The 18,828-nt window shown below is 34.1% G+C and overlaps 1 protein-coding gene across 1 annotated transcript in view; it reads right to left on the reverse strand.

Annotated features, from left to right (window-relative positions):
• tanc1b (tetratricopeptide repeat, ankyrin repeat and coiled-coil containing 1b) overlaps positions 1–18,828 on the reverse strand; it is a 164,534-nt gene that overhangs the window by 14,716 nt on the left and 130,990 nt on the right. Inside the window, 6 exon segments of the mRNA XM_042731899.1 lie at positions 878–1,054; positions 2,436–2,672; positions 5,001–5,123; positions 7,062–7,170; positions 11,166–11,310; positions 11,313–11,772. Coding sequence (XP_042587833.1) covers positions 878–1,054; positions 2,436–2,672; positions 5,001–5,123; positions 7,062–7,170; positions 11,166–11,310; positions 11,313–11,772 — 1,251 coding nt within the window.

The raw sequence follows: 18,828 nt of genomic DNA on the forward strand, positions 1-18,828 counted from the left end.
ACTCTGGACTATCTGGGTCCATCAACAGGAAGCTGAATGAATAAGTTCAGACTGAAGCGCTGGTGCTGGAACAAAATCAACACAAAACAAAACACAAGAGCTTTTTCCCTCCGTTTCTTCATCGGCTCTAACAGCTTGACCTTAGAGACCAGCGTGTTGCTATGGCTGTTCTCCCATGGCAACCGCATCCTCACAACATCTATATGATTTATTATACTTCAAGGCCTGAGTGCACATACATCCACATAAACTCCTTTTATATGTGAGAATATGTGAGACTGTGTATGTGGATGCACTAGGATCAGAAAATCACCAAGACTTAACCGCAAATGACATCGATGGTGATGGAGATGTCTCAGATACCGTGATAAATTCTGTGGGTTTAAAAACACCAACATTTAACATGTAATGTACTGATTTTAATAATAGTGTGGTTGTTTTCACACATGCTTCTGTCAGACAGTTAAAGTGGAAAAAAACAAAGCAAACTCAAATCAGCTCTGAAAACACTGACTGTATGTGAAGAAAACATCCACAACAACTCCCAGAAAGTGAATAAATCAAATCTGCTGCTACGGTTGTCAGAACAGACCTGTATATTCATACTAAACTGTATTCTAACAGAGGATTTATTGTGCATCTTGTGCATTATTTACAGCTGCTTTTGTATGTGATGCTGATTTGATTTTATAAGCACCAGATGCAATTTTTCAGATTATCTATTAATAATGAACTCAACTGAAGCATTTGACACACATTTGTGACACACTACATGTTTTTAGGTGGTTAGAAAAACAATTTGCCCTCATAAAAGTTAAAAATGCTCATGTAAACATTGCACCATAATAGGAAAGTGTGTGTGTGAGCTCACATGAATGTGTCCCATACTGCAGGCGGCGATGAGCCCCTGCTGCAGGGCTTTGTTCTTCAGACTCAGGTCCTGTTGACCCTCAGTGCTCCAGCTCAGCTCCAGCAGACACTCGATGACCTCTGAATGACCCCGCAGGGCCGCATGCACCAGCGCACACTGGCCGCTCTTGTCCACGTGATCCACCTGACCACAAACCACAGCATCAACACTGGGAAAATTCATCAATATGCACGCAAGTCTAGTTTTGATAGGAAAGACAACTCAAATATTAGTCATAGGTTAGAGTTATTGATTGAAAGACTGAGTTATTATCAAAACTGACCCTGATTACTTTCTTAATACCAGGGTTATTATTGTTAACTAAAACCAAAATCATTAAAACATATTTCCATTTCTTGAAATAAAATAATATTTTATTTTATTTCAGCTAGCTGCCAAAGCAACATTTCTAATTTTAATTTAGTTTAACTTGAAGTACTAAAATTAACTAAAACTAATAAATAATTATTAATAAAAACTATAAAGACAAATTATATAAACGACAAAACAGAATTAAATTACTAGAATTTTATCGCCCAAAAAAGTGAAAACAGGAAATCTAAAAGTAATATCTAATTCAAGATATTAACAAAAACCATAACAGTAATAAAATTATACTAAAATAACACCGCTTTATACACGTTATTGTCAATGTTTCATTGGTGCATATTATTTCCAATGCCACATTTGCAGATTCAATCAGTTGAACAGATAAAATAAAGTCCTGTGACCTGTCCAACAATTTTTTTGTTAAAACATCTTTTCACTCAAAAAGTAAAATGGATTTTTAATGACACTTCATGTTGACATTTTAAATTATAGTTTAATAATCATACAAAAATGAAATTGTAAATATGAATCATACAAAATGCTCTTAAATTAAATGTATTTGTAATTATATTTATAAATGAATTTAAGTATAAATATATATTATAAATATAAATGTATGCACCACTAGAATTTTTAAGTTTTTCAAGTCTCTTTTGCTCATCAAGGCTGCATTTATTTGATCAAAAATACAGTAAAACAGTAAAATTTGTGTATTTTTTTTACAATTTAAAATAACTGTTTTCTATTTGAATATCTGTTAAAATGTAATTTATTGCTGTGATCAAAACTGAATTTTCAGCATCATTACGCCAGTCTTCAGAAATCATTCTAATAATATTTATTATCAATGTTGGAAACAAATGTGCTGCTTAATATTTAATTTATTTACTTGGGAAATTGTGATATTTTTTCAGGATTCTTTGATGAATAAACAGCATTTATTCAAAATAGAAATCTGTTTGTTTTTTGTTTTTTAATCAATGTAACATGGTTGGCAAATAAAAGTATTAATTTCTTTCAAAAAAAAAAAAAGAAATAAAGAGTGAAACACATACTGACCCCAAACTTTTGAATGGTAGTCTATATATACAAAATATTTTTATTTTAAATAAATGCTGTTCTTTTTAACTTTTTACTCATCAAAGAATCCTGAAAAAAAGGTATCTGAAGTCCAAAAAAAAAAATCTATACTGACCGTGGCTCCTCTCTTACAGAGAAGACTGACCAGCCCCAGATGACCAGCAGCTGCTGAGTAACACAAGGAGCTCATGCCGTTCTCTGAAACCACATCCACGTTTGCTCCGGACTCCAGCAGCAGGCTGACCATTTCCAGATGGCCCAGGTGAGACTGGACACAGAGGACCGGGGCGTTGTTCAACACCTCTGTTCGATAGTTGACATTCGCTCCACCCAGCATCAGCAGACGGCTCACCTACAGACAAACCAGACAGTTCAGAGACCAACAAATGATGCTAGAGAGCTCAAACTGAGTCTGAATCAAGAACAAGAGACATCATTCACCATCCACAAAACCAAAGTCCCTAAAATCCAGAGTGATCAAGAGCTGTCGGTTGTCGTTTATCTTCCTCCAGCCCTCACACTGTGTCTTTCTTTGTAAAACAATGCCTCATCCTGAGTTTAAAGTTCACTGAGAACAAACTGCTGATTGGTAAAGCATGCTGATCACAATTCTTGGGCTCATTAAGTGCTCCGGCGCGCGGCGGCATATTGTGTCCCAGGCATTAATCAGCCTGGATTCTACTTTTGATAAGCGTATGAATAACAAATGTTTAATCAGCAGCGGCTGCGCGGCCCCAGAGGCCCGAGAACGCCTGGAAAGGAAATTTGTTTTATTTACCAAAACCACATGAGAATGTTTAGATACCACCTTGAGGAAGAGAGAGAGAGAGAGAGAGAGATACAGCTGGATGCAGCAATCACAGGACCAAACTCGACTTACATTCACTGAGAGCTATTTAAAGAGTTCAAGGATGGCTCATTTATTCTGAGAAGAGAGAAAAACTGCTAACTCTTTGTATAAAGTGAGTTAGCAGAAAGTGAAACACCATGTTTAATCAACACAAGATGAGGAGAGAAAATAATTAGCTCAAAGGTTATGAGCCCCGGAGGCAATTTTTGTTTTTTTAAATAAAATGTTCGCTCATTGAGGCAGTAGAGGGTTTTACTATGTTATATATAATTTTATATAAAGTAATTATATATAGCACTAAAAATGAAAACTATTTTAGGATTTTTATTTTTGTAGATTTTTTAAGTTTTATGACATTTAAGCAATTTTTTTTCCTCTCCAAAATTCCAAATAAAATCAATACAGAACCACAAATACTTTTAACATGTAGCAAATACAAAACTGTAACACATACAAAGAAATCATACAATAATTTGTATTTATAATATTTATACATATAATAGTATCTACTGTACTGCCTTTCATTTATGCTGATTCATATAAAACACTATTACAGTAGATTTATTCATGTAAAACTCAAAAAAGTGGACGCATTATTGCAATTCTGATTTATAGGGTAAATGTGCTTAATTATTATGAAAATGTTATTATGCAAATCTTACTTCACTTCTTGAAGTGAAATGAAAAATAAATATAATTTCTTACTTTTAAACAAACAAACAAACATTTATTTATTAGTTTTCTACTTTTTCTGTCGATTTTGAAGTGAAATGCAAATAACTAAATACATATTTATATTTGTTCATTTTCTGTTGATTTCTGAGTGAAATGTGTAAAATAAAAAAATATTATTCCTTATATGTATTTCCTTTTTAGTGTTGATTTTGGAGTGAAATAAATAAATACATGTATTATTTATTAAATTATTTTCTGTTAAAGTAGTGGTGAAATGTGATCTGGATTCAGGCCAAAAAAAAATACCCCTGGAAAAAAGGGATAGAGAAAACCAGAGAGTGTTCAGTGTATTTGTCATTGTGAGTGATGTGTTAAAAAAAAAAAAAAAGGCAGCACATCACCCTGTCCTGCAAAGAAAAGCCACGAAGGACAAGTGGAGGATGTTTTGAATGTTAATAGATCAGGATGAAAATAAAATCACTTTGGCTTCAAGCTAAAAATCCATCATTCCAGCTGATAATTGCTCTGGAGTCTCAGTACAGCGTTCGTCCTGTATTACACAAGTCCAGCTCAGAGCAATCATCTGGACGACTTTCCTCTTCAAATGACCTTTAGATGATTAATTAACACTGAATCTAAAAGAGTTTGTTAATTACTCAAAATGCCAAGTCTTCTTTTCAGCATTTATCTTTTTATAATCTTCAGATCAAATCGATGGAGTGAAGACAAGCAGCACTAATCTGACAATTAACAGCGGATTATAAAGTTTGATCAGTACAGACATAATCACGACACTGTTTTGCATTACAGTAATGAGTCTCGAAACATGCTGCTATCAAACGAATCAGCGCCCGGGTCATTTCCTGTTCATTAAATACAGGAAGTCACCAAAAACCGTTCAGGTCTATTATATACACATCTTAATGAATAAATGAAGTGAGTCAGCTTCAGCAGTCCTAATGATGACATCTCATTATAAACGCTTGCACAGGGAGCTGTAATGTCATTCAACAGGGATTCGTCATAGGGGTCAAAGGTCAGTGAGAAACTCTACATTCTAATTGGTTCTCTGTGAGTCATCAGTGTAGATACAGTTACGCAGCAGCAGCAGGTATGATATGAGGAAGACATCTGGAAGCAAGACTATGTGCTGACCTTGACATTGGGTGTGTAGAGGTTCCTAAGAGAGGCCAAAGCAGCAGAAAGACCATCAGTGCTACAGCTGATCCATAAGGCCTGAAGAACACTGGACGACACACCGGTCTTCTTACTCAGACCTTCAAAAGAGCACACACAAATACAGTGTTGCCAATATTACATCATAAATGGAAAAATCATTATTACAGACTTATATATTTTAGTGGTGTCAAAATGAGCAATTTAATGCAGGCGATAATTTTTTTAAGGTGTTAAAAATATTTAATGTAATTAACACAGGGGCGGGGCTAGGTTTGGCCACCCCACTCAAAACTGCAAAAGAATTGCGATTATTTAGATGTGGAACGTCTTTACGAGCTCATCAAATGGGAAACTTTTCAGACGCACGACTTCCATTGCATGCACAAATGTGCCGGCACACGCTGTATTAGGCTGTATTAAAGCGCTGTATCATATTCAAACCCTAATGAAACTACTTGTGCTGTCAGTTAAAGGCATACTCCACCCCAAAATGAAAAATTTGTCATTAATCACTTACCCCCATGTCGCTCCAAACCCCTAAAAGCTCCGTTCATCTTCAGAACACAATTTAAGATATTTTGGATGAAAACCGGGAGGACTGTGACTGTGACAGTACGCAGGCGGCGTATGCTCTTCTGTGTCAGCAGCACCACAAGGATATGTTTTTTACGTGCATTTACGCTTTGGTTTGAAAGCAAACAGTGCATTGGTGCTGTTGGCAGCGCTGCTGACACAGAAGAGCGTAAGCTGCCTGCGTACAGCTCAGATTTGACAAAATGGCACTATGCTGATTTGGAGAGACAAAGAGGAGAGGAATTGTTGAATAAAGTCGTTATTTTTGTTTTCTTCGTGTACAAAAAGTATTCTCGTCGCTTCATAACGTTACAATTGAATCACTGATGACAGATGGAGTATTCTGACGATGCTTTTCATACTTTTCTGGACCTTGACACTGTTATTTATTTGGCAGTCTATGGGACAGTCACAAGCCTCCCGGTTTTCATCCAAAATATCTTAAATTGTGTTCTGAAGATGAGCGAAGCTTTTACAGGTTTGGAACGACATGGGGGTAAGTGATTAATGACAAAATTTTCATTTTGGGGTGGAGTATCCCTTTAAGTCATGAAGTTACAAAAAAAGCAGATTAAAGCTGCCTTAAAACTGTGCATGCATGTAATAATTATTTATTAGTCTCATTTAAAGCAGTATCAGATTCGCATCAAGTTCAGCAGCGGCAGCTCTTAAAGTAGCAGCCAAAATATACTAATAACCTGCTGCTGTGATGTCTGTTAATCAAAGAACAAAATTAAAAAGAGGAAATCAATAACTTCTGTAGTTTTAAGCTTGATCTTTATTTAATTAAAAATTTAGTGCTTGATAACTTGATTAAATTAGGCTATATTTTCTTGCTGAAGGGCACAGAGCTAAATGACATTATATTGGGTTTATGTGAAGATTGTTTTAAGTTCACTTAAATTAGAAGCTATTTTAAGTCTAATTCATGTTAAATTGATAACTCTCATTTATACTGTAATACTGAATGGCTATCGTCAATTATTAAATATTAAGAAAAGCATTCACAGAGACAATAGTATTGGTATCAGTGACACTTGCCTTCAGTCATAAAAAAAATGGCATTAAATAAAGAAAGAAAAATATACTTTATGTTGTTTCTTCATTAGTTTGATGATTGAATGTTAAATTATTGCAATATAAAATTATAATTAAAAACTTTAATGTTAGGTGGGATTAACTACGATTAATCAATTAATTTCAGGAAAAATGTGGGATTATTTTTAAAACAATTGACAGCACTAACATATAAAATACATAAATGTATATAGACATAAATAAATAAATGCATAAAACTCCTCCACAAAAACTCAATCTTTGCGATTGCTGTATGTTCACTTATATTGTGCATTTAAAAATGCAACAGGACATGCCAATATAACATCTCTTTGATTTAATAACTGAAAACAAAAAATAAGGCAGCCAGTCATTTTTGACAGTTAGATATCTGGATGCATCAGGTACCTTGAAGATGTGTGCTTTCAGGATGTGGTGTCCTAACTCCATAGTCTGCTGTCTGTTTAACTTCCCCTCCTGCCTTGACAACATGAAGGCCATCAGTGCATGTCCACTCCTGCAGAGAAACAAGTGCATTTATGAAGAAATAAGATGAGAAACAGCACTGAGAAACACACTGATTGCCAGATCCATCTGTTAAAACCCTCCTTCCTTCATGTCATCTGCCTTAAACCTGCACAAACTTAATCCTGCTTTTGTTTTCTGCTCACTCCTGCTGTTCATCACAGTATTTATAGCAATTTAATCTATTATTCTCATTCATGTTCTCGATGACAGCCGAAGGGTGAAGGGTGAATTGGAAAGGCCTGTAAGCTTTTTTAAAATATGAGACTCATAACATACTTAGAGTTGTGTTTTTTTAACATCAGGTTCTTGACTCATTTGATTGGACTGTCAAAACCACTGAGATTACAATTAGATTATAAAAAAAGGAAAATATCACTTTTTATTTCCTGGATTAAGCGGCGCCACTGGCCGAATTAAACAAGCAGTGAAAATAAGTGTTTGGTTCACTTTTCATGTGAGTTTCTGCCTTTATAAATTCAGATTTGTTCCACACTTTTAATGAAAGATCAATTGCTTGTAATTAAAGGTCAAATCTGCTAATTTCGGAGATGAAACGAGTTTCTCGTGAGGTAAATCTCTGACTAAAAGCTCTGTATAATGTAGTATTTGATGCAAGGCTGTGAAAGTGTCTCTGTGTTGGCGTGAGTTTGGTCCGTCTGGAACGGCGCCCCTGTAAAACACAGGAGAAGGGGGGAAAAGGCTCTCGCTGGTGTTAATTAACCGAGCTTCATTAAAAGGCCACGCATGGATGCAGCTGGCTTTGATCAGCACTGCATCTCCTCTACATTAAACTCAATCCCTCGCCTTTTTTTCTCTCTCTTTCAGCAGCCGAATAACAAGGCAGGGAACTTTTTAGAAGTCCCTCTTTTTCAGAGCCAACTTTTCTAGTCTGGACCGGGAGAGGGTTCAGGGAGGAGAATCGATGGACCAATCAGAGCGCTCGGACACACCGCAGTGAGAACAGGAGAGGAACAGAATTACAGATAAACTGGAGTCTAAGATCAGCATCAGCATCTCTAGAAAATGAGTAATGAGTGCAGTTTCTTATTCTGTGTGGTCATATTTACTGCAGCAAAAGGAAGTTTCTTTCCAAAAACAAAAAAAATCTCTCTCTTTATGTTTTTCAGTAAATCAGTATAAAAGTTCAAATATGTATATATATATGTATATATATATGTATATATATATATATATATATATATATATATATATATATATATATATATATATATATATATATATATATGTATGTATGTATATATATATATATATATATAATATATAATATATATATATATGTATGTATATATATTAATATGTATATACATACATATATATAAACACATATCCAAAAATAATTCAAAAAATATTTTATTTCTAACTTTTATTGCAGGGAATCATGGAAACAGGCTCATTTCTGAGAACAAACACAAAAATAAACACATATATATGTATATATATACATACATATATAAAATATATATATATATATATATATATATATATATCTATATATATATATATATATATATATATATGAGAAATATATATATAAGATGAGAAATAGCGACCATCGTTTTCATGTGAAGACTGGAGTGAGGCAAGGCTGTCGGCATTCCTTTTTAACATTGCCATTGACTGGATGATGCGGAGAACTACAGAAGACCAGTCAAGAGGTGTGAGATGGACACTCTACTCTAAACGCTGCTGACGATCTGGTTTGATCTCCCACACACAAGCACATTCAGGAGAAGACACACCATATTAATACATATGCTGAACAGATAGGTCTGAGGATCGACCTGCAGAAGACACAGGTGATGACAACCACTGCAGGTAAACGGAGAAAACCTTCCAATGACCAAAGATTTCACCTACTTGGGCAGCATTATCAGTAATGCTGGAGGAGTGGACAATGACATAAAGAATCGTCTTAGCAAGGCCAGAAATGCATTTAGATGCTGAATAGTGTCTGGAGGTCCCAGCAGTATTACACAAAGACTAAACTGAAGTTGCACCAGAGATGTGCGCTTCCACCATGTTATATGCTGGAGGATGACAGACAGTGACCTGAAAAAGCTCTGTTTTCCACACAAAGATCTTGAGGAAAACTGTGCAAATTTTCTGGCCAAACACCATCTCTATTGAGCAACTGTTTGTTCGTTGTAAACAGGGCAGCACTGGAAGCATCATCATGAGAAGAAGATGGAGGTGGATTGGGCACTTGCTAAGGAGAGATCCCAAAGATATTAGCCGCACAGCCCTTTTCTGGACACCAGAGGACAAACATAAGAGAGGCAGGCCAAGGAACACCTGGCACCGGACTGTACAACAAGAACCTAAACCACACTTGGGCACCATCCAGCAGCCCAAAACAGACAGGAGCGGAAGACTTTTGTTGCTGCCCTACATGCCAAGTGGAAAATGTAATACTATATTGTATTACATTTGGAAAAAAATACTATATATATATATATATGACCAATACAAAAGAATAATGATAACTATAACGCAAAAAGTACAAATAAATAAATGGGAATCATGCAACAATCTTGAAAGTAAAAAAAAAAAAAAAAAATCACCTTCTTCTGTCTATTATCAAAGCTGGAATAGTAATATATTTCAAATTAATTTAATGAGATGGATGTTGCACAGGCATCTTAAATCAGCCCTGGCTGTAATCATCTCCTCAAGCAGATCATGATATTCCATTAGTCGACTGTGAAGACAGATCTGGCATCTCACACACAGACAGACACACGAGCGCGATCTGTCTGTGTCCAAACAGGAAACTCCTGCTCTTATTTTAATGAAGTCAGTAAATTCAACTGTGTGTCTGGAGCTGAACAGTGATAAAAGAGAACAACATACTCATATAAAAGTCAAACATATGAATCAAATGAAAACGGGTTTTTGTGATTTTTCAGCTTTTTGGGGCTGAATTTGATCTTGGACTAGATTTGAACACTCAGTAATACAGTCCAGCTACTGGCTCTTCATTAAACTGCAGTGTCATTAGAGCTGGGCAATTGAATATTCACAATGATTTAGCAGACAATGTAACTTTAAGCAGCATCGTGAAGATTGCAAGGATTTTATGATACTTTTTATCTGGCCATGAAGTTGTCTAAAGACTGTGTCATTATACTTATGAGTATGAGAGTATAAAGACGGAGACGTTTTAATAGAGGATTTCAATTAAACCTCAGTAACCATTTATGAGAATCTGGTCAAACTGATTCAATCATTTGAAAAACTAGAGTCATCAATCATTTAATCATATCCTAGATTAATCTATTTGGCTACAATGACTTGAAATGATGAATCTGTGGTTGTGTGACATATACCCAAAAATTCATCATTATTACATAATATATAGCAAAAACATTTTTTTTTTATTATTATTAAAAAATATGTGATAAAAAGATAACTGATAGTTTCACAAAAAATGTATTACTTATATTATTTATAATGTATTTAAATATTTTTTTAACACATTTATAATAATAAACTATAATATATTCAAAAGGCGGGAAATATTATATACTCCATATTATATATACATACATATTTAAAATTTCAGCCTTTTGAATACATTAAATTATTATTATTTTTATTATTAAAATATATTTTTGAAATGATGAATTGATATTTCCTTTTTATGAGATATTTAAAATTATTATAATTGTAAGACATGGATATGTGAATTTTTTAATATAGTCCTTCTGAATAAATATAAATAATTTATATTAAATTATTAAAATATTACAACTTAAATGAAATATTAAAATATATGAAATAAACATTTACATTAAACCAATATAATAAATAATAAAAAATATTATGATTTATTAGTTTATATTATTCATATAAAACGACAATACTACTGTACATAACTATATTGTAGATGCTGAAAACCGTATCCAGTCCAGTTTTTTCTTCCACTCTCTGAGACATTTGTTAAGACACAACAGTGACGCTCACCTGGGGTCACACAGGAAGTCGGAGCTCTCTCCATCCGCTCGCCACACCAGCCACTCTCTGAAGGACGGGTGGCAGAACATCCGCGTCTTATCCCTGCGCTTGATGAGGAAACACGAGAGCGTCTCCATCCTCTGCTGGAAGTCCTCCACAGCAGCTCCCCTCGCTCGCTGCCCGCGTTCAGCGCCTGAAACAGCTGCTCGTCCGTCATGGGGTGAAGGGACGCCAGCGCCACGTTGAGAACAGGCACGGCGCGCTCGAACGCAGAGTTGCTCATGAACTTCATGTTGCACTGCAGCAGGTAGAGCTCCGACAGAGAGACGGGCACCACCTTGTAGCTGGCGCTCTTGATGACCAGATGACCCTTCTCAAAGAGGTCAAGGGTCAGTTTGAGGTACAGGTACGAGCCCTGGCTGCGGGAGATGAGGTGGGAGCTGACTTTGCCCACGATGATGGGGTCTGCTTTGCCGTTGAGGGAGATGTTGTTGAGGATGTTCTGGCTGCCGTTGATGCGGTGCTGGATGTAGGCGTTCAGGTCCGTCCCGATCTCCTTGCTTTCTGGGAACTCATCCAGGCTGATCTTGGAGAAGGGCAGCAGACTGGTGATCTCCTGAAAAGACAAGATGGAAATGTCATCAAATACATTAAAAACCTTTCCCAGTAGATTTCTTTGAGGAGGACAATGTTGATTTTTATCTCATGAAATCTGTAAGTATTTTTAAGTAGGTATTAAAATCTAAGTAGGTTATACTTTATTTTAAGGTGTTCTTGTCACAGTGTAATTATACATTTAAGTACTGAGTAATAATAATTAACTACATGTACTTACTATATGGTTAGGGTTAGGATTAGAGTTTGTCTTAGGGTTGCTTGCAAGTAATTATGCATAATTTATAATTATTATAACATTAAAGAACACCCTAAAAAAATAAAATATTTTTATTTCAAAGAAAATTCTGCATACAAACATTAAACAACATAATGACACTTAAATGAAAAAAAAAAACAATACAATTTAAGATTCTACAACATGACATGAAAACTGCCATGTGAGTACTTTAAAAACGTTTAATCACTGATAACATCAGTAGACAACAAATTATATTATTATTTTAAGAATCAATAATATTTATATTTTTTATTATATTATTTTTTAATAATATTATTAATAATTTGTTTCCATTTGCTCAGTTGTTAGACCTAATGCTTAAAAAAATTAAAAAATAAAAATAACTGTATGTCACAGAAATTATGTACCAGAAAAGGGGACATATTTGACTAAAATAAATAAATAAATAAAGTCCAGAAAAAAGTAAGCCTAAGACTATTTAATGATTCAATACATTTTCATGTTATAAAATAATATATTTTATAAAATACGAAATATATAATAAATGAAATAAAATGAAACAAAAAATAAAATAAATAAATAATATAAGATAATAGATTTAGAATAGATTCAATTAAATACTGTCATTAGGGCTGCAAGACAAATTGCATGTGATTGTCATGCGCATCTCATCAATAAATCCGGTTCTGTGATTAGTAGTAATATCTCATAATTGAATGCGATTCATCCGAGATTATAAACGTGATATTGTGTCGCTTGATCTACGGCTCTGTGTAGTAAATGCAGCTCCATCTGAAAGCAGGTGATGGAGATTTACTACTAATCACAGAACCGGCTTTATTGACAAGATGCGCATGACAATCACACGCAATTTATTGTGCAGCCTTAACTGTCATCAGATTTCAATAATGCCATTTTTACAGATAGTCCATCAGTATGTTTTATAGAAAGACAGGAGGGATGCAGGAAGTCATCGGACCAGAATGCACATGCGCTCTTGATAGACACTTAAACATGGTTTCTCCAGACATCATGTCACTGACAAACACTTAAAGTCTTCTTCACAAACAAACCAAAAAAAAAAAAAAATCAACAACCACAACAACAACAACAAGAATACTTAAAAAAAACAACCAACAAAAAAAAAAAAAAAAAAAAAAAAAAAAAAAAAAAAAAACACACCACACACCTCTACAAATCAATAGGGCCAATAATCCCGCTCATATTGCAGCAATAACACAGCACCACAGTGGAGAGAGAGAGGGAACACAATGAATTTTACATCACACAGGAGCCTCATATCCAGCCACCACACGCTGATGAGAAACCACAACACACTCTCTGTGAGACGCTCCTGATACCTGAAGAGACGGCTGCGGTGCATCAGACTGTCATCACACACACAAATCAACAGATGAAATCACACCAGAAACCTGACAAAACACCTGATTATTAGTTCAAATGATCAAAGCATGTTTCTCATTCATATGCACCAATATTTACTTACATATATTTTCACCCCAACAAAACCCACTGTAACATGATGCGGAAAAATCTACTACATGGCTTCTGTTGATAGACACTTTTACTTTTTTAGCGAGTAAAAGCTTTTTAGTATAATTATACAAACATCCACTTTCAGCTCATGCTTCATGTGTCTTTTCACTGTGAAATCTTTACTGAAAGTACATGCAAGAATAACTTTTATATTATTAGTAATTTTCATTTCAAGGTGAACACTTACTGGAATGAAGTGGCTTCGGTTTACATGATTATCCACACATTTATGAGAAAAATCATGTTCAAATGTGAGCATCAAATATGATCATCAGGCTTTTGAGGAACATTTATTTGTTCATCTTTCAATCATCATTTTATTGCATTACATTATGTGTTTTGATCATTGAAATATCATCTTACTAAGACATTATTGGAGATACAGAGTGACGACTGATAGATTTTATGTAATATCTGCTGTACTGTTATAAAGATTGCATTGGTTTACATTACAAAGCATCAGAATTTCCATCTTACCTTCTGGCCATATAAATATTGCATTTTTTTGCTCACTTTGGGCCTCTGAATGAAACTGAGAAGCTTTTTCCTCCATATCATACTATATAAGCCATAAAATCCAGATGTGCCAAATATGAAACTCAAAAAATGCACATTTTTTTATACATATATTTTGTCTAATGGTTAACTAAACTATTCTTTAAATATATATATATATATATATATTTATTTATTTATTTTTTCAGACTATTATTTCATATGTCAAGTTTTACAGTGTTGGTACATCAAAGGCATAACTGAATCAGAGTTCTGAATCGATTCAGTAAAGCAAACAGTTTGAACTGATTCACTGAAATGAATCAAACATAGCAACTTTAGCACTATTTTCGCTTCTGAAGTTTAAATGATAAACTCTATTACTCTCGCCTTAGAGAGGTTCTGCTGAATGTGCACTGAATCATGGGTAAAGCTTGAGAAACACTCCAGCCGAGACTGACATGAGACAACATTTAAATCAAAACCTCGCTGTCACATTAAGACAGGTGCACTGAATATGCAATATATGTGTGATGATTTTGTTGGCAGTGTAAGCTAAAGCAGACTGTGAATATTAGGATGAGTTTAATGCACATTTTCAGTCATTAAACTAGACGCATGATAAGAGCTTTCAGAGAGAAAGGCTCTGATTTTAACTTCTGCAACAAAACCTTTGGTGTTCAAACTGTCTTTTTCAATGTTCACTCAAATATTCAATATCAAGTCATATGTATATATTTTACATATTTGTAAATATATTTTTAATATATTAAAATGTTTGAATGACATACACTACAACATTTTTAAAGTCTCTCCTGCTCACTAAGACTTCATATATTTGATTAACAATACAGTAAAAACAGGAATATTATGAAAAATGATTAGAATTTAAGATTTTTTCTATTTGAAATGTTATTCCTGTGATCAAAGCTGAGTTTTCAGCATCATTACTCCAGTCTTCAGTAGGGTTGGGAATTGTTAGAAATTTTCCAGTCCCGGTTAGGATTCCATCAAAATCATTAAATAATTATTAAAAAATAGTGGTAAGGAAAAATGCACAATCCTCAACTTCTCAATGCTCAATACTGTTTATTACTTACTGTCAGCTTAATTTAAAGGTTGGCAATATCAAAATTCATCACATGTTACAGCAACGGATCTTCATAAGTAGGGTTGGGTATTGTTAGAAATTTTCAGATTACGGTTCCATTTAAATGAACTATTATTATGTTTTTTACTATTTTACCTTCATTGAATGTAATTGCTGGAAGGTAGTAAGTAATGTTGAGTAATGCAAGTCCATCAATCAGCATGTGCTTCAAAGTTGATGTTTTTTACACTATTAATAACATTTAGCTTTTCAAGCAGGAATAAGCTGGTTGGCCAAATAGTCCCTTGAGGGCTAAGACACTTGTTCATTTCCCTAAATTAATGAATTATAAACTGTTATACTTATAACCATGTATACAAACTCTCCATAAAGCCCCTATTTTACAAATAATAATGCAGTCAGGAGATGCTGTGATGCAATGAGTGGTTTCCACATTTTTAAACATTTAAAATGCATAAAAATAATTTATCACTTTGTTTATCACTCTTGAAATGACCTGTACACTAAATAATCTATCCCTCATACTTACATAACAATTGCAGTCTATTTATTTAGTGGTCCAAGTTATAGTCAGTATGTATATTAATAACAATATGGGACAAATATAATGTAATTTAGTGGCGGCAGGTGCTGCGTGCTGCCGGTAAATATGTACAGTCAGACAAAACGACGTGGACAATTATCAAAGGTGCGAGTGTGCGTACAGTCATGAGAAACATGTGTTCGGTAGTTAAAGACGTGGCGCGTCATTGGAATGAATGTGCTCAGTAATAATCACTCTAATACACTCATTTGCTGCTCAACAAACATTTCTGATTATTATCGATGCTGAAAACAGTTACGCTGCTTTGATATTTTTGTAGAAACTGTGTTCATTCTTGCCGAATAAAAGTATTAATTTCTTCCAAAACAAATAAAAGCTTACTGACCCCAAACTTTTGGAAGTAGTGCATGTACAGTAAATATACTTTATTAGTATTGTAATATTGCAATTAATAATTAACTGTAATTAAATATGAATCTTCCTTGTGTTCATTTAGTAAAAACAACACATGCCTTGACTATTTTAACTACAGCAGTTTTTACTGTATTTTAAATTGTGTTACTTGTGTTTCGTTGTAAACTGCAGTTTTACTGTGTTAAATTACTAGTCTACAGTGGCATATTGGATATATAAAAAAGTGCATTTTAAATAATTTCAGAGCAAATACATAAATCTCAAGATATACAACAAATACTGTCATAAGGCTGAAAACTACTGTAAAGTCCTATTGAGTGCCAGACTACCTCTCCTCACTTATAGTGACAGCTAAAGCAGAACGCATTAGGAGGCTTTCATAAGTACAATAACACATCTGCGCTCATGCGTGCATGCGCACACACACACACACTCTCCAATCTGTCGTCTGACACATATCAAACACTAGATGATTCTGCTCTGCTAGTCGAGCACTACCTTTCAAACTGTCAAAACGCAGCCAACACGAACACTGTCTCTCTCTCGAAATCACTCCCTTTTCCTTTCCACCTCCTCCTGTCTGGATTACTGTCTAGCTGTCGCACCGTCTCATTTGGAGGGTCAATGTTCCTTATTAGAGCTACAACACTCTCCTGCCCAAAGTGACAAGAAGAGGTGGAGAGAGCCTGAGACGGTGAACGTAACACCCAACCTGATCTGAGCAGATGAGAAAAATATTCTGGGTTAGACGGATGTACCTGACAAAAACACCCATCTCACTACCAAATCAAAACACAAAATAAGAAATTATATAATGCAGAAAGGCATATTTTCATACTTGTTTATAACAATAGTATGTATTTTTTTTTTATATTTGTAACGTATTATATATAACAATTAACACTTTAGTATAGGGACCAATTCTCACTATTAACAAGTTGCTTATTAGTATGCCTCTTATTAACATATTGTCTGTTTTTTAGTACATATAAAGCACATACAGTGGCAATGCGGAAGTTTGGGAACCCCTTGCAGAATCTGTGAAAATGTGAATAATTTCAACAAAATAAGAGGGACCATACAAAATGCATGTTATTTTTTATTTAGTACTGTCCTGAGTAAGATATTTTACATAAAATATATTTATATTTAGTCCATAAGACAAAAAAAATAGCTGAAATTATTAAAATAACCCCACTCAAAAGTTTGTGAACCCTTGGTTCTTAACCCTCTGGAGTCGATTAACGCGTATACGCGTTTTGGGGTATTTTCTCCTGATAACCCCGAAAAGAACTTAAATTACACTTTCAGTTTTGATCGTACAGATAAGTGCAATACATCAATCGAATCTGTAAAGGGTCTACTTTTTTTTTGTATACAGACATAATAACAAAACTTTGTGCACTTATAAAATAAAGATAACAAACAAGGAGTGCTGTCTGCAGCCTTTGTCTGCGCTGATCTTCAGATACAAATGCGTCATTAAAATGAACTGTAACTCAGTGAATACTCAACGAAGAGACATGAGAGAGATATCTATAGAAAGCCTGACATGTCTACTTTTAAACTAAACAAGTGCTGCTGAAAACAAATATTCTGTGATAAAGTAATACATATGAAAAACAACGCGATGTCCGTTTTTCACGTCTCCCTTCATTATCTTCTAATGCGACCACGCCCCCCGCGCCGAGCGCGCTTTTTGAGATTCAAATGTTTCACTGAAGCGCGCGGCTTTTGAATACGCCCACACAACAGAAGACAAACGCAGCGAGACTGTTCTTCAAGTTTTTATTATTTTACTGTTTGCTTCGCGATGAGAGGAATAAGACATAATTCACCCCAAAAAGATGTGATGTGGTTGAGGATTTGAGATTTGAGATTTGGATTTCCTCAGAAAAAAGAAAGCACTTTATTCAGCAGAGTTCATAAACATGAGTAAGTCTCTTTTTATTGATTTGTATACTTGTACTAGTTTTCACATAACGTGTAAACATTTTACTAGTTAGACTTTTTCCAAAGACTTTTTCCAAACTATAATTCCTGACTAAATATATAATCAAGTGAAATATTATGAAGTTTCAATAACAATATACACTACTATACCATTCAAAAGCTTGATGTAAATAATATAAATGTAACAATAAATGTAACTGTAACAAATGTAACAATCATTGCTGTTCTTTCAATTTATCCCCCCTAAAAAACCTAAAAAAAAAATATTCTCAGCTCTTTTCAACATTAATAATAATAATAATATAATAATAATAATAATAATAATGATAATAATAACAATAAATGTTTTTTTGTAGAAAATAAGATTGTTAAAAGGATTTCTGAAGGATTGTGTGACTGGAGTAATGAGGCAAAAAATTCAGTTTGAAAGTCAGCTTTGATTTTTCCTAATAAACTGTTTAACTGCACTCACAAGTGAATATTAAATTATGTTGTGGGATAATTAAATATATTCTAAATAAAACTACAAACATAAATTTATATAGATTTATTTTGTCCTCACATTCTTTCTTGTAACTCATACCTCTCAGTGACACAGCTGACTGAATGGCTCATTATGCAGCTCATTATGCAGGCCTTTGTCTTCTCAGGTGTAAATTCATGATAGTTGACGCCTACTCGCATATGACTTTTACCAACAAAAAGTGTCTTAGAAAATTTTAAATCAATATATTGTTTTCTG

The sequence above is a fragment of the Cyprinus carpio genome, chromosome B9, assembly GCF_018340385.1.
Source record: "Cyprinus carpio isolate SPL01 chromosome B9, ASM1834038v1, whole genome shotgun sequence".
Lineage (NCBI taxonomy): Eukaryota > Metazoa > Chordata > Actinopteri > Cypriniformes > Cyprinidae > Cyprinus > Cyprinus carpio.